This window comes from Berghia stephanieae, chromosome 3 (genome assembly GCF_034508935.2).
Source record: "Berghia stephanieae isolate SIO BIC M18660-M18661 chromosome 3, UCSD_Bste_1.3, whole genome shotgun sequence".
Classification (NCBI taxonomy): Eukaryota; Metazoa; Mollusca; class Gastropoda; order Nudibranchia; family Aeolidiidae; genus Berghia; species Berghia stephanieae.
This window is the reverse complement of record NC_088362.1, coordinates 43,907,087-43,927,086: the sequence shown is the minus strand read 5'-3', so window position 1 is coordinate 43,927,086 and position 20,000 is coordinate 43,907,087. Positions and strand designations below refer to the sequence as shown.

At 35.3% G+C, this 20,000-nt stretch overlaps 1 protein-coding gene across 1 annotated transcript in view; it reads left to right on the top strand.

Moving 5' to 3' along the window:
• LOC144967804 (uncharacterized) overlaps positions 1–20,000 on the top strand; it is a 97,652-nt gene that overhangs the window by 44,447 nt on the left and 33,205 nt on the right. Inside the window, exon 2 of the mRNA XM_078905458.1 lies at positions 11,525–12,677. Within this exon, the coding sequence (XP_078761584.1) occupies positions 12,330–12,677 (348 nt within the window). The 5' untranslated portion in view covers positions 11,525–12,329. The remainder of the gene's footprint in view (positions 1–11,524; positions 12,678–20,000) is intronic.

Sequence of the window (20,000 nt, the reverse complement as noted above, 5' to 3'; positions counted from 1 at the left end):
TATATTTTTATTTTGAATTTATAATGTAAGCATTTGAGTGTATTCCTCTTTGTTGGATTTTGTGTTTGTGTCCGGATGAGACTTATAGGTGGTCTCAAACTAAGTACTTTGATAGTGTGCTCTTGGAATCTACATCCGATCCCAATATGTTCCCAGTTCCCCTTTGTCTTACTTTTTCTTGGGTGCTTTATTTGTAATTCTAGAACTTTTTACTATCCCATTTTCTTCCTTTTTACTGGCGCTGATATGACCTAAATGTGTTGCAAGCGCCGTAAAACCCTTAAAAACAAAAAAAACATAGTGTTTCAGTCGACGGTCAATGTTTTGTAACATCTGGTTTTACTCTGAATTGCGCATAGTTTCATAGAGCACTCAAACATTTTCCGCAATTCCCAGCATGCGTCTTATAATATTATATTACACTATTGATTATAACCCCAGACACTGTTCCATCGGCAGATAAAATGAAACAAAGTTTTCAGTTCATGTAGCGTGTAAATAAATAGATAATAAAATAAATAGAAATATAATCCCTTTTTCCATCAGTCCGGGAAAGGGATGGGGGGGGGGGGGGGGGGTTCTACAGGATATATTACGAAAACAGACCAAGATACTCCGTTCTCTAAAATAAAAAAAAACACGTTCTTTACTTTTGGCCAGAAAACTCCTCCTTCAAATTAAAGATTGATCCATTAAAATGACCCTCGTCTTGTCAAAAACTCTCAAACCTGGAACTTCCTTAAAGATCCCGACAGCATGACTCGAACCACAATTCCCAAGTGGAATTACGCGCCTCATCTGCTTGATCACCTGACTGTCATTAATTCTCTTTTTGACGTCTTTTTTCTACACTCTTACAATATCTGCCAGATCCCTTCCTATTCTGGATTGTTTGTGTGAGGCGGTAAAGAAGAAGAATGAGAAGAGGAGGAGGAGGAGGAGGAGGAGGAGGAGGAGGAGGAGGAGGAGGAGGAGGAGGAGAAGAACACGAAGTATACGATGAAGAAGACTGACGGTGTCGATAGTTTCTGGTCATCCTATACCCTGCAGCTCTCTACCGATTCTTCTGAGTGAAATTAATATGGACGGACTCCATTTTTACTCGCGCACACGCGCGATTGTGTGTGTGTGTGTGTGTGTGTGTGTGTGTGTGTGTTGTGTTGTGTGTGTGTGTTTATCTAATTTGTGTTTGCGTGATTGTGAATGTGTGTGTGTGTGCTTGTCTGCGTATATTATGTGTGTAATTGCGGTTGGCAATGCGTATCTGGTGTGGTGTGGTGTGTGTGTGTGTGTGTGTGTGTGTGTGTGTGTGTGTGTATGTGTGTGTTTATGTTTGTGTGTTTGTGAGTGTGCCCCGGTGCCAGGGAGGCACTAATCTTCATGATGAAAATCCACTAAATCTCGGACCTAAGGGGATAGGCAGCAGCAGCCGATGGCGAGGAACGGAGAGAATGACATAATGAGAATGAAAATGAGATTATAAGAGAGAGAGAGAGAGAGAGAGAGAGAGAGAGAGAGAGAGAGAGAGAGAGAGAGAGTATCCCTGCTCTTGTTTCAAGTCTAGATGTGTCTAGAAGTAAGTAATGTTCCAACATTCTACTCTGGGAATAGTTTCACGCTGCAGATACCGGAATAAATTCCACAGACCTTAGATAGAGTTTCCGAATAGACACAAAAATGACGAGGGGAAACACAGAAATTCCTATTTGCTCCTCTAAAAAATTGAAAAGTGGGCATGAAACAGTATCAGACAAAGCAGAGAGAAAAAAAAATACAAGATAAAAACATGCCAAAAAGTCAGCACGCCTCGACTGGGAATCGAGTTGGCTCCTTGAGAAGGAGTGGGCCTCCATAATCGTACAGTCGCGTCAGTGTAATAATATTGTATGAATGAAGAAGAAAATTTAGTTAAAGCTAAACAAAAACGATCATAATTTACAAAAGTTATTTTGGAGTTTCAGAGACAATATTACGAACTCTCCCTGATGTAAATCAAGCTTTAAAATGAATTTGAAGCATCGGGTCCACCCCGACATGATAACGTTTTGGGGTGAATGGGCATAAATTTCCAATGCCTGCTGTCTTTATTGGCTAATATCCTATACTGTAGTTTTGTTGCCTTTCAATGGTTGATTGAATTTAACGAGTAAGAGATATACAAATTATGAACACCTGTCTGTCAAAATAAAGGTCTTCAATTTTTCGGGTATCCTGTTGGTTCCAGTCAACTATTTACAGGCGATGTTGTTGTTGTTGTTGTTGTTGTTGCATTCAATTGTGACGGACTGCCTCCAATCAGTGTTCTGCCATTGTAAACCACATTCCTAAGTAATGGTTTAGAACCAAAATTATTTTGAAATTTTGAAAAAAAAAAATGCGCTGTTTTCACATAAAGAACAAATAACTGTCTTCAATGAATATATATGAATTTAACCAATTAATTGCCGCAATCTGGAAAGACTAGTATTTAAAGGATTTGGCCAGAATAGACTTCTACAGTCGTGACGTCACTTCTCCCGTAATGACGCATAGTAACTATAAGAACAATGGTGGACGCCCTTATGAAATACATCTCCGACGAGCATGTATGTCTTTAATGTTTTGTTGGTTTTTTTTGTTGTTGTTGTTGTTGTTGTTGGCTGAAGAAGGGTTTTGAGCCCTAAATGTTCCGTGTTCGATATTTTATATTCTTTTTTTAAAGCTGTTATATTTATTTTTGTTTATTACTTTTTACAGTCCACATCTCCTGGTAGCCTAGTATCACGTTGACTAATCTAAGAGTTGTAGAATTATCTTGTACCATACGCTCTCGATAAAATTATGTTTATCAAAGCAAATTGAAACATTACGTTTGTATAAAAGTTGAGTCTGTTCGAATTATCTATAAATTCTGATAACAGGTGTGAATTCACTCCACTGCCGTGTGTAAATTTATAAGCTCGTATAAGAGTATAAGAGTACTTAAATTCTTTGAAGTTTTCAGACACACAATGTGGATTTGATTAGTTTCACCTGCAACATCTTGTAGTTCTGGAAATAGATACGTGGCTGTACTCTAAAATAAAAAAAACACTTTTCAAATAATTTCAAATAATAACCTTCACATGTTATCGATCTATTTAAATGACCCCCATCTTGTCAAAAACTCTCAATTCTGGGATTTCAATGAGGTCCTATTGACAAGTTGGGGTCATTTGAATCGATATTGAAGGACGACTTTTTTTGGCCAATTTTTTTAATGTGTTGTTTTGTGTTTGTTTTGGGGTTTTTTTTTTTAATTTTTTTTTCAGATCACGTCAGTACAGAGTAAGCATGAGATGTTGGTTTAAGCTGAGTTTTGTGGAATTGAGTTATTTTAGAGTATTTACATAATGTGTTTGTGTTATAGATACCCCAACGACAGCAAACAGGCGTCGGCTGGCTTACACTACACTATTATTCTATACGGATTCAAACTAATGGCAAAACAGGTCTAAATTCGTGTATATTATTACCGTGCTGAAATCGCTATCCAAAACCGTCAATATGCTGTCTACTGCTAAATGGTGCGCACATCCTGGCTCGTGTCCGCACTGGTTACAGGTGGGCGAACCGATCATACCCCACTTGTGGAGAGAGAGGCTGCATTTAACTGACGTACTCTGGAAGAAAAAAAAACATGTATCTAAAAATTTGGCCTGAAAACTCGACCTTTAATTATAGATCGATTGAAGTGACCCTTATCTTGGCAAAAACTTTCAAACCTGGGACTTCGCGAAATCTTCCTTAAAGTCTCAAGTTTGAGATATTTTGCCAAAATGAGGGTCATTTAAATCGATCGATATTTGAAGGATGAGCTTTATGGCCAATTGTTTGAATACATGTTTTCTTTGAGAGCACAGCAGTGAACTGGTTAAATATGTAGTGGACTTTGGCCTAGTGGTGCCAATACTGCCGTGTTCTGGAAAAACACATATTTAGAAAATTGGGCAGAAATCTCGTCCTTCAAATATCGATCGATTTAAATGACCCTCGTTTTAGCAAAGACTTTCGAACCTGGGACTGGTTTGAAAGTTTTTACTAAGACGAGGGACATTTAAATCGATCGATATTTGAAGAACGAGTTTACTGGCCAAATTTCTTATTCCAGAGTACGGCAGAATAGGTGTCTCCTTTTGTTGAAATAAAAACAAAACAATGACAAAGCGTGTTTCATTTTGTATTTACTGCAAATACCAATAAGTCAACATAACCTTCCACAAAGAAAAGTAATCCTTCAGACCCATTCGGCCCATGATGGAACCGGATTTGACCCCGGATTCTATATCGTGAAATGGACAAAAGCAATGATCGCTACCCTCCGGATAGGACACTAATCTTTCGTAAAACTACTTTCCGTCTGTATGTGCTCGAGGCTGTTTCTTGTGGTATGACCCGATACATAATTTGTTTCCGCGGGGTCTGCATAACGGCTCTTTCGTGTAAAATAAAAAGATGAAAAAAAAACCTAAAAGTTAAAATTGTATGCAAGTTCGATGATAGTACTTTAAAGTTATTTCTGGGGGAGGAGAGTCTTGATTTTTTTTTTTTGTTTTTTTTTTTTTTTTTTTTTTTTTTTTTTTGTTTTTTTTATCAGAGATATTTCCAGACACACTGAGTCAACTAGACACATACACTGTCGAGTTACTGGCGCTACAGACGCCAAAAAGCAATATTATTGTAAGTGATACGGGAAACGTCTACGCCGGGTAATAGCAAAACGGATAGACACAAAAATCCAACGGACTGCTAATGAATTCGCTACCTACGTTTCTAGTTTCAATTTCAACTCACAACAAACAGTGAGATGGTCTTCTAAAATAAGCAGGATTGATGATATACGTTAGGTAAAATGCTCAAAACATCCGCCAGCCAGATTAAACACGCCTACACACAAAGTTCTGTGTAACATTTAACGTTTATCGTCTGTTAGATACAATTTAGTGAGAACTAGTCATTAAAATGGCTGTCTAACAACAATAACAAATAGCTGAGGGAGTCAATTTTGTTCCATCTATGGTATATTATTTGTTTACATGACATTTATTTTAGATTGTCTTCCAGGTCAAACTGTAAATCGATATCAAAATCTTCACAAAGATAGAATATCGTTTTGCTCACCTCGAACCATATTGTATATCAACCACGATATTAATACTATGCGCTTGAGTAAAACACTCACAACATTTGCCTGCCAAATGCCAAAACGCACCAACACACAAAGCTATATTTAACCTTAAATGAGTATAGTCTGATCGATATATTTGAGTTAGAACTAATCACCTAAATGACGATCTAAAAACAATAACAAAGAGCTGAATGACGTCAACTTCATTTCCTCTAAACTCAGAAATATTTGGACTTCCACTGAAAGATTAACATAAAAGGCTGAAAAGTTATCTTATAGAGCACCTACAAACAAAGCAGATAGAAAAATGCTAGAGATTATTTTTCCACACGGGGTCAAGTTTACCAAAGGATCAAGATGAAGTTCTTGCATAAAATTTCAAGTTTTTTTTAAATGTCAAGATGTTTTGTCAATTTGAAATAGATTCGTTTATTTGAAGATAAGCTGACAAAGACGTGGGCTGTGAAAATTGGTTGTCTACTCTTTATATTTTCACAGACCGCTCTTTTGAGACAAGCCTTTATAGAAAACATTTTTGTTAATCACATTTCGTCTACTGTGTATCGAATAACTATTATTTGTCCGACAATTATAAGGTTGAATATCTGACCCCAATTGAAGGAAGGTTGATCTTTCCGCTAGCGTTTGTTCATCCGACTTCATTATTCATATTCTTTATTTCAAAGCAGGGTCTGCACCTTTTCTTTTTTTTTAACGTTTTAATTTATTTTTTTATAAATTGGAATCGTGAAACTCATCTCGATATTGTGCCATGATATTTATAAAAATCCGCTAAATCACCATTTTTTAAAATCAACAAGTTTATCTGTTCTTGGGAGTTTCCCTATTATCTGGCAACAATAAATGTTATCGCAATAGAAGAAATTTGCGTGAAAGCAGCAAAAGTATCCAAGACTTAAGCATGTCTTTGGGTATCAAAAGATAATATTACCAGGAAGCCTTCTAGATGTTGTAAGTTTATAAAAACAGAAATGAATCTGTACATGTATTTCTGGTAATGGAATAGAGGAGATTCTATTTTATTTTTAGTTGTCACTTCCAATTTTTCATTCATCCATGCCAAGAAGATTTAAATTTCGTTACTTAAAAGAAAACGGGAGCGGCATTGTTTTGATGGAGAGATAACCTAGTGGACATGCATTGCAATCAAAATCGTTTTTTCCCTAGGCAAGACATTTAGCCATAGTTGTACAATTTGTTTTTGTGGACTTTTACTGCAGTTTGCACATGGATTATATCGGTCGGAACGAATCTCCCTTTAAGGAGAATTGGGCTAAGGGAATTAATCAGCATAATCTCTCTATAAAAGATATAAAGTAAATAATACCTTATAAATTGCCCCCCCCCCCCCCACACACACACACACACACAAACACACACACACGCACACACACTTTGACCATACTCAAAGCACCAGCAGGCTGCATTGAACCTAACTTCCATTCCATAAAAAAAAACACGTTGCAAGTAGAAGGCCTGTGTTAAATACCACTCTTACGTTGTTACTGTATCTCTTACGTTGTTACTGTACTCCCAGTACTCATTCAGCTAAAGTACCGAACTCATGGACATAATACAGTGCCAGAATTTTATCTGCCATCCCCTCACAGACAACGTCAACATTTGACTTTGATAAGAGACAAACAGCCCACCACTGGACTATTTTTTAGGTTATGAATAAATCAAATATGTCCATTGTCCAGTTCTGTGATAATGATTGGGTAAATAACTATATTAATCTATAAAATAATATAAAATTCCCTTTATTCATCCCATGGCGGAAATTTGTCTCCAATGTCTATTCCAAAGGAAGACTTGAATAACCCAGGCGTCATCCGCAGTGCAGCGCCGAAAATTGAACTAGTGCGAGGTGACTTGCTCAACGAAACACAGGTGGGTGGTCGAACTCGATACCTTCCAGGTACGAAGAAAAGACCGTACCTCTGAGCCATGCTTTCCCGCCTTTCTTTTCTTTTTTTTTCTTTTTTTAATGACCGTGCACTATGGAACTGCTAGTGACTAGACAAAATATTCGGCCTGAATTAACTCATGAATTCATGGCAACAATGAAAACGACATTCTTAAATCCAAAAGAAGTCTGTATAGGGAATGAGATTAGAGGAAGAGTAGAGTCAACGGCGAAGTTATTTGTAAACAAACCAACTACAAGCCAAGCGCTCCAAATACAAAATTTATTATTCATATTTCTGTACAAAATGCATATCATAATCAATTTAGATCTTTTCTTTAGTTTTCTCCATTATGAAATGTTAAGAAAATATGATGAAGACTACAAATTAAAAATAAAAGATGTTGATAAATAATACAATACGATGAGACAACCTTTCCTAAACTTACTGAACTTCCCGCTAATGATTGGTACTAATAATGGCGATAGCGTCTGTCGGTTGTCAAGACGCGACTTCCAACAAAGGGGCGTTACTCTTAAATCTGTTTTGAAATCTCATTCCCTATATAGAGCAGTAAAGTTAGGTGCCCCAAACGTAAACAAAGGTCGAGAAGCACGTGGCAAACCACATGTTCCTGTCTTGACAGCTCACGTTCCAATGTAAATAATAGAAAAAAAATAACCTTTAAAATTTGGCTGTTAGGTGGCAAAAGAAACACATATTCATAAATACTCGATCATGCATCAAATAATGTCTAGATATGGATATTTTATGGAACAAAAGGTAAAATTTTCTAAAATTTATCAAAAGTTACAGTCTATCTATTTTTAGACCAGAGCAAATTATTGCGCTGGTGTGAACAAAACGAGAATTATTCGGAGCCTGATTTTCATAATAATTTAGCCTTATATTATTATTTCTGCAACTGTTAGATTTTATGTAAACATATTTTCAATACTGAAAGTGTATTGCCTACAACTCAAACTACAAAATTGGGAGACCTATATTGTGCGTAAATTATTCCGGTCCCTAACGGAAATCACTAGCAACTTGTTATTGTTTACGTTTGGGGCACCTAACTTTACTGCTCTATACTCGTCATGAACCAGGAATATCGATCTATCTAAGATTTATATAAACATTTTGCTCTTGCGTGATTAAATCTTTTAATCGCTTTATTTCTATCAATTTTAGATTGTTTCCTCATTCAGTGTATATAAAAGGTTGTAAAAGAGACGTATCCCAATGTTCAACGCGCTTTGTACTGATCATTTCATTTTCTCAGAAGACTTTAACATATAAAATATTTTCACAGTGTACAGTGAAACTGTTGACAGTTAAATTGTTATGCCTGCATTATATATTAAGTCATGGATTAATTTCAGCATGGAAAACGACCTTGGTAAATCCTAAACGAGTCGGTATTCTCGTCATTGATGAACCAGGAAGAATTATTCGATTTAACATTTATATAAAACTTTTGCTTTTACGCAATCAATTCCTTTAATCGGTTTATCAAAATTTCTATCAATTCCAAATGGTTTCATCATTCACTCTAATATAAAAGATAAAAGACGTATCACCATGTTCAACGCGCCTTGTAATGCTCCATTCGTTTCTCGTCAGACTATATCATTGTGGAACTAACAAATCAGCTGGAATGTGCTCGTTTTGATTTTGGCGTTTTTGTTTGTTTCTTTTTTTATTTGGTGGAGGGGGGGGGAGGGGGGAGAAGGGAGGTTGTACTATGTTTTTGTGTTTTGTTGTTTGTTTGTTTTTTTGTTTTTTTTTGTTTTTGTTTTTTGTTGTTTTTTTTTTTGGGGGGGGGGGTGTTTTTTGTTCTTTTTTCTGTTTGTTTGTTTGTTGTTTGTTTGTTTTGTTGGTTTGTTTTTTGTTTCTTTGTTGCTTTTTTGTTTTTGTTTTTATTGTTGTTTTGTTTCTTTTGTTTCTTTTGTTTTTTTTGTTTTGTTTTTCGTTTTATGTTGTTTGTTTGTTTTTTTTTTGTTTTGGGTTTTTTTGCCTGATTTTTTTTTTTTGTTGGGGGGGGGGGGGGGAGTTCATTCTTATTATAAAATTCATCAGTCCCTTTAAAGCGGAGAAGTCAGCATAAATTGCCTTAATTATGAAGACATCATCGGAGTCAGAAATGTCGGATTACCGCTCGTGATAAAGCTTGAATCTGTTACTCTACGAGAACCCGTATGTAAAGCTCGGTCACGTGGTTATAAAACAGTAAATCTAATATCATTTTTATTTATTGTTTGAATTATGTTATTAATGGTGTTGTAGTTCGAGTCAATTATATTTTTGTTCCCATGTTTTGTTCATATTCTAAAATGGTAACATATACTACTCCTCAACTGCATACAAATGATGATACGAGCAAATTACTCAAAATTGATAACCTGCGGCCATGTGGTCTAGTGGTATGACACTCGCATTTGGACAGGAATGTCCAGGATTCGAGTCCCGCTATGAGCGGCGTAAATTTGAGTCCTTGGAAAATGCTCTTTACTCATATTCTCTCACCGTACTCAGGTGTAAAATAAGTACCTGGCCGTTTTTTAGCTTTGTGTCTCTCTCCGGAAATATAATGACGCCTAATTCGTCCTAATATTGAGTTTAGCTGTTGGCTAGGGACCCCTTGTAAAGCGCTTTGAGCACATTCAGTGGATATTGCGCTATATAAACTGTACTAGCTAACTCCATTTCAATCATTAGGAACTGCATCTTCCTGGTGATTAGGTTTTTAAATGATTGATCTTTAAAGTGAAGTTTTAAATATTTTATCATTCTGTTTGTCTATCGGTCTGCTGATGGAACCATGTTTAGAAAAAGGATTAACTTGCTTCAAGTCAGTGTTTGGCCCAAAGGCAAATGCACCTAAATGAAAACTGTGGCGTTTAATGAACCAGAAACACGCAATTTGTTTTGCTATTTTGTTGATGTTCTTTGTGTGTTTGCGTGCGCGCGCGCGTGTAGTATGTGTTTGTGTGTGTGTGTGTGTTTGTGTTTGTATGTGTGTGTGTATGTGTATGTTTAACTCACTCAATCCTAGAGATGTTTGCTACTTTTCAAAATTGAAAAAAATGTATTAAAAATGAGCATGTGCAGAGATAGTTTTATTCAACTACCATTAACCTGTAAAAATTAAGAACATTAGCTTTGATATTATGCCTAAAATTTGTCTCATAAAAATGTAATAAAAAGGCATGAAGTAAAAGTCACCCCTGGTATAGATAGTTCGAAGATGACGTCACTCAGGTCTTTGTTGTTGTTTTTTTTGCCATCCGCGTTTATGAGTAATGCTCACTGGACTGTATTAATCCGGCTATAAACGTTCATGAATACACACAGTTTTGTGTGCTGGTCCGTTATACTTCCGGATGGCAATGTTATGAGCTTCTTAGCCAAACACATACTATCTATGCTTCGGATATAGTCGGTGTTAGGGTTGAGCGTGTTAATGATTGTTTGAGTACGTTAATCATCTTGCGATGGAGTTCTCGTGAGACAACGCTCAATAAAGTATATCCAACACACTTGGATGTGAACTTTGAACTCTAAACGGAATATGTTGCTGGAATGATTGTGTTTAAATTATTATTTATAAACATACCTAGAAGGTAAAGAGCAATGGGAGACTGCCTGGAGTCTGTCTCGGTTGTAAGATATTATTTTATTTTATTTATCAATTCAATGAAATCCAAAGAAAATAATTTTGTCGTTACCTAGAGTGAAAAAGTAAAATTAAATATTGACATCTATACAGAGCATTTCCATCTGTCCGTCATGGTCAATATGAAATATGCGTAATTCTATTTTATCAGCAACCATATTAAATCAAACTTCTTTATCATACAAGACATGTACTCTCATTTTGTATTAGCAATCACACAATATCCGTAACTACCTATAGCTTGGTTCTTATTCACAACTGAGTCGAATGGGGTAATGTGTGTAAAGTGTCTTACGCAAGAACACAATTTCAAGGCCTGCGCAATCCTGTCAATGACCACGTTGGTCAAGACAAAACGCAGTACCAATAGAATACACAAATAAACGTGGAAAACAAATAAAATATAATGAAAAATAACTTGTATCGGCTGTACTCAATGGTGGTTGCAGTACGAATCATTCATACTGCAACCACCATTGAGTACAGACGATACAAGTTATTTTTCATTATATTTTATTTGTTTTCCACGTTTATTTGTGTATTGTTGTGCTGACGAAGGGTTTGTACCCGAAACGTCCATTGTCTGTTTTGTTCCCATACGAAGCCTTTCCATTTTCACTCTTTCGTTAGTATTTTACGATCATCGGCTTCAGGCAGCCCTTACCGTTTTCTACCAATAGAATATCGAATCAAAACATGTATCTGTTCATATGATATATTTTTCTTTCCTTTGAGAATTGTAAATTTGATATTTCTTTCATGTTTCAGGTGTTGCCGGTTACCTGTTTGGATTTTGTCTCAACTCAAGTCACAAATTCCAGACAAACAGATTCCATTCCCGAATACGCCAAGCAACAAGCAACATTCCAAGTTTACTTTACGACAAGAATTTCTTAAAGAAATAAATAACCCTTTTTCAAACAATGAGGGGTTTTATTTGCATTTATCTGGCAACATCAATCAGCTGAAATATTGGTTTTCTGTTCATCGTTGTAGGCCTGCTTATTTAATTGTTGCTGGGCTGATTAATAATTTTTAATTGGAGGTAAATCCTATAGTTTGCTTCATGAGTCATTTAAAAAACTAAAATTCTCGGATGTAATTTTCATGAGATTAACCTATTTTTGTGAAATAGTTGTTGGTTTTATTCGGCTTAATCTGTTGGATTTGTTGAAATGAATTTGTCTCTAAAGCGGTAAATCAAACATTTATTCACAATGGCATGGGTTCGGGGTTACATTTGAACGTCAGCACGACCGGGGAGAGGGAAATGTAATTATTTTGTTAAGTCTTGAGGTTGTCGCCATTTTCAAATCATGTTTTCAGCATTTTATAACAAGTGACTAAACGATGACTCGCTCTATGAAATTTGATCACCGGATTTTGGAGCTGCTTTTTCATACAGGATTAAGTACGGCGTCCAATTAGCCACACCAGAATACTAAATAGAAGGCATTAGCCTACAATAATGACGTCATAATAAGGGGTGGCTGATTTTTCTAACAAAAAAAAAACAAAAAAAAAAAACAGCAACCTGCATCAACTACTTTTTCTTATCCTCATCCTTTCCGTCATGAATGCAGACGTCAATGTCACCGCCGAACCACAACAACATTTAAAAATGGCTGAACGTATTTACGGTTTCCATGGCTACAAAATCCATGGCAATGGGAGTTTTGACGCCGCTGGGGGTATCTTCCACGGAACTGTCTGGCTCCCAGCATCCGTCAACCTTGTACGTGGCGCATGCCTCGTTGCCATTAGCATTCTTGGAGCTAGTTTCAATACGTTTATGATCCTGGCGATTGTCCCTAACCGACGGCTGAGGACTGTACGGAATATACTGCTCGTACATCTAGGAGGGGTTGGACTATTTTCTTCCATCTTTAGTACCATGTATCCAGCTCTGGTTATTTTTCACGTAAGGATAACCTTTTTTTTTATTTGTTGTTTATTTATGTTTTGTTTTGTTTTTGTATTTTTGTTTTGTGCCTTATTTTTTATTATGATTGTATTAATTTTTATATTTCAATAAGTTTCTCCTTCTTCTTCTTCTTCATCATCACCATCATCATCAACAACAACGATAACAACAAAGTAAAGAAGTAGATGGAGGGTAAAGAAGAAGAAGAAGAAGAAGAAGAAGAAGAAGAAGAAGAAGAAGAAGAAGAAGAAGAAGAAGAAGAAGAAGAAGAAGAAGAAGAAGAAGAAGAAGAAGAAGAAGAAGAAGAAGAAGAAGAAGAAGAGAAGAAGAAGAAAAGAAGAAGAAGAAGAAGAAGAAGAAAGAAGAAAAGAAGAAGAAGAAGAAGAAGAAGAAGAAGAAGAAGAAGAAGAAGAAGAAGAAGAAGAAGAAGAAGATGAGGAGGAGGAAGATGGGGAGTTGGAGAAGGTGATGTAGGAGGAGGAGGAAGTGATGGAAGCCGAGGAGGGCAATGATAGAAGTAAGAGATGAGATTGTGATGTGGCACATAATAAAATGGGAAGGGGCGGGGGAGTGGGGGGATGAGGTAAATTTACAGCAAGCTGACAATGAAACATGGATGCTAACAAATCTAATTTGTGTATTTTTCCATGTCGCTACTCAAAATACAAAATAACTGATACTGTGTTGGCTTTCCATGCCTTCTTCGTTCTGGATTCTGGGTTGAAAAACAACACATTTAGCACCAGGAATAGCTTGGAATTGTTATTTTTGGTGCCAGGAACACCCGCTTGCTCTATTTATTTTTGATTTAGCGATTCTATGTTGCCGTACAAAGTCAAAAAGCCTTTTTTTCATTTTGGCCCGAAAACTTATCAACTCCGAATATCAATGAATAAAATGACGTTAACCTTGAAAAGAAATGTTAATTTTAAGACTTCGTCAATTTAGGAACATTTGACAAATGGGGGAATAACTTGATTCATTGATATCGAAAGTAAAAATATTTCGAACCAAAATGAAGCAAAGATGTGTTATTTAAACATACGATAATGCGGTTTCATGCAGATTTGTGTTCTATTTCATGCCAACACTTAAATCCTGGACGAAAAATAATTGTCTATTTAACTGTTATGGGATTAGAGCAAAGGGCGGGGGAGGGGGGGGGGGAGTAGTTTACCTTTACAAACGGAGTGCGATTCAATATTTTCTTAATGTTTCACCATTGGGAAATAGTACCAGCCATGCGATGTCTGCTTCAATAAGCATCGCTGCTGTTAGTGCTTCTTTTCTGAAAAGAGTTAGTTTTGCTGTTAAAATCAGAAAAATGATAGGAGAATGTTTTGTTTGAATGAAATAAAGTTTTGCCGGCGAAATTGAAATAATGGCCTCAGATTCAATATAAATAACTTATAATACAGGAATCGCGATGTTTGTTGGTTTTGTTTGTTTTTGTTTTGTTTTGTTTTGCTTTTGTTTTTGTTTTTTGTTTTTTTTTTGTTGTTTTTTTTTTTGGGGGGGGGGGGTTCTTATTTTTGTTTCTTTTTGTTGTTGTTGTTTTTGTATTTTTTTGTTTTGTTTTTGTTTTTGGTTTTTTTGGGGGTTTTTTGGTTTCTTATTTGTTTTTGATTTTGTTGTTGATGTTGTTGTTGTTGTTCTTGTTGTTGTTGTTGTTCTTGTTGTTGTTCTTGTTCTTGTTCCTTTGTTTTCTTTTGGTTTTTGGTTTTTGGAGGGTTTTTCTTTTCTTTTTTGTTTTTTTTATTTGTTTGTTTTTTGTTTTTTTTGCTTTTATTGGTGAGTTTGTTGTTCGCTTTTTTTTTTAATTATTTTTTGTTGTTGTTGCTTTTAGGTCTAGTTGCAATGTTTTCGCTTGGTTGTTTTGTTTTATTGTATTGATTTGATTGGGGAGGAGGGGGTTGCGGTTCTTTTTTCTTTTTTTTTTTTTTTTTTTTTTTTTTTTTTGTTTGCTCTGTTGTGGGGGTAAAAATTATGTTGCTTATTTTCATTTTTGAAATAGAAAGATTATTGATTTCATCTCTTCAACAAAATAATCGTTCGTTTCTTTAAAATTTGGCCTCAAAAGTCGTCCTTCAAATATCGATCGACTTAAATGACCCTCGTCCTTTCAAAAACTCTAAAACCTGAAACCTCGAGAAGCTGAGGAAAAAAATATACGAAGAGCTCTTACTGTAGTAAGGTTTTAAAAAATCTGGATAAAAAGAACTGTGTTTGATTCAGTGCCAAACAAAGCAGAGAGAAAAAAAAAGATGAGACAGAGGAAAACTGATATAGATTTAACTACACATATCATTTTACATTTTGGCCTGGAAACTTTTCAAATATCCATCGATTTCAATGAACCTCAACGTGCCAAAACTCGTATAACTTACACGTCTTGGAATTCTCAGGTTTGAGGGATTGTTGACTATCTAGTTGGGGTTAATTCTAATTGTTCTCCACATTTCAAATGTAAGTGTCTTTTTTTCCTAAGTAAAAAAAGATTGGTATAGTCAATTAGTTGTCAGAATATGGAGGGAAAGATCATTGGAATTGAACAAACTAGAATCTAGATGAAAACTTGTCGAACAACTTGGGGGACGGGTTTTTTTCTTACAGCCTTGTTTAAAATTGTATCACATCCACACACACATACACACACATACACACACACAAACACACACATAAACACACAAACAAACAAATACGCAAATGCGCAATTGGACACATCTTTTACGATTACTGATCTTCAATAAAGCCTGAAAGGCATCACTACTACAGCGTTCTTGGTGAAAAAGATAATAAACTGGATGAATCAGATTGCTGTGAAATCGTACCCGCTTGTAACGGGTTAAATGCACGACGTCAGATAACACTGGTGAGATTTACCACCTGGACCCAATTTTACCTGAGGGTCAAACCTGTGCAACAATTTCAGTTTAATACAAATCACGAGACTATTCTCCTATTGTGAATGAGTTTAGATTTGTTCATTTATTTTTAACGAAAAAGAAGAAGAGGAGGAGGAAAACGAGTTAGGAGGGGGAGGGGGAAGAAGAAGAAGAAGGAGGGTGTAGAAGGAGGAGGAGGAGGAGCAGGAGGAGGAGGAGGAGGAGGAGCAAGATTTGTTTGAGGAGAAAGTTAGGCTAACAAGAACAAGAATATTTTGCCTATATCTGCCCCAAAAACTCTAAATACACAAAATCCATTCTGTAATTTTTAAAAAATCACAATACAAACAGTTTAAAGCAGAATTGAGTTGGGTGAAATTGGTTTATCTCATGGCGGTAACATCGGTCGGTGTATACAGCACATCTCCATTAGATTGTCTTGAGTTTGTTTTTTTCATGCATTTTTTTATAACAATAATAATAATAATACTAATATACTTTATTCATCCAAATAAAAATACATAAATATGCATAAATATAAAGTTAAGAATTTATGGCGACAATGTATATATCTATCTATATATATATACAAAGTGAAATATGTTGTCCCTATGACAACCTAGTTTTAATTTATATGTAAAAGCATAAAAATGTATAAATATAGAATCGTCAGGCAATGTTTCATGCACACTTTTTCATATCTTTATGTTATACCAGTTCCTGCTCCCTAATTTGTCATTAAAGTCTCTGTATGCTGGTTACGATTGTGAGCATTTTCTATAACAGCACACCACAAAAACAAACCTCTTTATACCGCTATTATTCCCTGTTCCCTCTATCCCTATTTTTGTTTTATTGGTTTGTCAGAAGTATGTTGTTTTCGTTGAGCATAAAGACATATTAAGTACGTTTCGGCTCCTTTAATTAGTAGCTAATATTTACGTGGAAACCATGAATATATCAAACGGTCGATTCCATAGAATAAAGTTTTATGGAAAACCAGGTAAGGGAACTGCCTTGAACTCGTCGTTGTAGCTTTGAGAACAAGATATAGAAATATTGAATTATTCCCCCAGTCAGACTGGGTGGATTTGGTTGATTTGGTGTTTCGGAGCAAAGACTGGCCGTTAACAGCGTTTTCTCTGTCCAATAAAAAAAATTGCAATATCGCCTTACAGACATTCTTGTCTTTTCGTAAATGTTAAATGCTGCTGCTGCTATGTAAAGCGTTTAGAACACGGTTACTGGACTTTGTGCTATAAACAAGTTTGTTTCTTTTCTTGGTACCAACAATGCTAGTCTTTTGTAAAGTATTTTACTTTTCATAATATAAGAAATAGGTTCTGTCTAAAGTGGTCTGAAATACTGATATACCTACATTTACCCTGTTTCCAGTTAATTGGAGAATTACAAAGTTAATGGTTTTATGTCATTTATATTATGCATTTCTTATAGAGTTATATGAGGTATATTCTTCTGCTCTTCATTGAAGATCATAGAATACTAAATCTTCATCATACTATGACATGAACTCAAGCCCAAGAAGCGTTTTCTTTCGAGGGTTGTCCTTGACACACACACACACACACACACACACACATATACACGCACCAAATGGCACTTCAAATGAATAATGAATGAATATCCTCCAAGCAAGACCACCAGACTAATGATATGCTAAATCAGCATTGAGACGGCTGCATCCTATACTCAATTATATATATATATATATATATATATATATATATATATATATATATATATATATATATATATATATATATATATATATATATATATGAGAGAGAGAGAGAGAGGAATTGGCTGGAATCACGTAGAGTGCTCGGCATTTTCTTTAGAGCGAAATATTTATTATCCTCACCTCATTTGAATATTTCCCCCTACAACGTTGTTTCACCTTCCCTTGGTATTTTGATGGATTCTTCGGGGAGGAATTCTGGATAGTAGTTTCCGAGAGGAATGCTGTTGTGTTCAGTTGGCGCTAATTTTGTTTCCGGATGTAGGTTTGTTGCGCATGTATGTGTTCGTGTGTGTGTGTGTATGTGTGTGTACGTATGTGTGAAGGTGTGTGTATGTGTGTTGTGTGTGGTGTAGTGTTATATATATACACACACACACACATATATATATATATATATATATATATATATATATATATAGTTACGAGAGTGATCGATAATATTGATTAGAGCATATAAAATAAATAAGAACACTCATATTATTCTGCCGAGACGATCGTTTCAATTATCCTTCATCTCTTCGGTCGACAATAAGGCCGTAGTGAACCTTATTAATACATATATATATATATATATATATATATATATATATATATATATATATATTATTGATGGTGGTTATGACCTGGTGAGTGTTGAGTTCATAATTCATTTTCTGAGATTATCTACAGAACATATTTGAAATTAGCCTCAGTCATAAGTCATGAGCTTACGCTTCCTGCTTTAGAAAATCAGAAAGTGGTCTGCCTGGAACACAAAATGTTTCACCAACAATGTTTTGATAGCAAAAGCAAATAATGGATGGTTTTCGTTCTATATATATATATATCTATATATATATATATATATATATATATATATATATATATATATATATAGTTTTTTTACAAAAGAAACTAGACAGTTTTATTCCTCTAATAGTTCATTACTGGTTGGAACAAGTATAAAGACATATACATATTTGGAAACTAGACAAATCTAGTTCGTTTGTTTTGTTTGTTTGTTTTTCGTTTTTGTTTTTTTGGTGTATGATTTATTAAATTTGTGTAAACTGTAGAAAAGCTGCAGATATTTAAAACCATTCATGAAAAATCGATTTTGCGAAATTGAGTACAAAGTTGATTTCAGCACACATGACGTATTTCAGTATTTTGTGTGTCCACTGGTAGAATTGATCAATGCCACAACATTGATGATGTTATCTAATTGACTGTTTCTGCAGGTATATCACCAAATGTTATTTAGTCTTTCGAATAATTCATCGAATTTCATACATCTTTCTCATCTTTTTGTTTTAAAATTAAATTCGCTTTCGTTTCATAAAATCCCACATTTTGTGTTCAATGGGATTCATGTCAGCTGGCCACAGGTTCATCATCCTTACTTTTGAATCCTTTAGGAATGCAGATATTTGTCCAGTCTATGTGCCGAGACGTTATCAGAGTGGAACATCACCATAATTTGATTATTCTGAATCCGAATAAACAGGACAACCATTGGTTCAAGAATATCACTGATGTATAGATCTGAGTTGAGTCAATGGTTGGTACATATTAGCTCAGTTTTTCTGCCACCAATTATCACTCCCCACACCATTACAGCTCCATGTGCTCGAATTTTTACTTCAATGATAGTTTGGTCATTGAAATGTCCATCTCGACGCTGACAGCAAGAAATTTGTTTGTCTCTGGACTTAACTTCAAAATAGCAATTCTTGTGTTCACGTGTCCATCTCAGTCGAGCAACCTTGTGCAAAGTGATCATCTTTGGTCTGAATTATGGATTTGTGTCATTTCAAACAACGCTCACCGAGCTTGAACATTTGGTGCGGCAACTAAATAGCAAACGCTTATGTGATGTAAATATATGAAATATTTTTGGTGCGTATTTACAACTTATCAACTTATCACTTATCTACCGATCTGTTTGGCGGCCCGCTGCTGCTCATCACTTCTGTCAACAAAGGCATGCTATATATCAACAGAAAGAAAAAAGTGTCTATATATATATATATATATATATATATATATATATATATATATATATATTCCACGTACCAATATGTTTTCTCTAATGCGAGATAATAGCAAAGTCAAACTGTCTAGGTTCTTTTGTAAATAAATTGAAAATAGGGGTTTTAAAGTTATACCTTCGGACCAGGATTTCTTTACTCCCGAGCGCCACCGTGCCTCTCTAATTCTTTAACACCTACAACAATGCAACGACCTTGTGTGGCCCAATCAAACAAGTCACCATCCACAGACAGGTCTCCGTACGTACCACTATGAAAACAACTAATTTTCATCACCAATCACGACAGCTTTGTCTTCAAAATTGGCGTCAATGCAAAGGTCAAACGTAAAAAGAATTTACCAATTTCGACATGACTTATAACAAGACCAGGTTCGTTTCGATTCCAACTCCTGTGTTTTATTGATGCATAGCATTTGGTCAAAAATCTAATAACATCCGCCAGCCGGATAAAACTACCAACATACAAAATTATGTGTAACATTAAACGTTTATAGTCTTATTGATTGAAGCTAGTGAGAACTACTCATAAAAATGGTTGCCTAAAATCAATAACAAAAGTCTGAGGGACGTCAATAGGCTTCAACAGTCGTGACGTCACTTACGTCTTAATGACGCATATTAAATAAGTAACTGATTCTAAA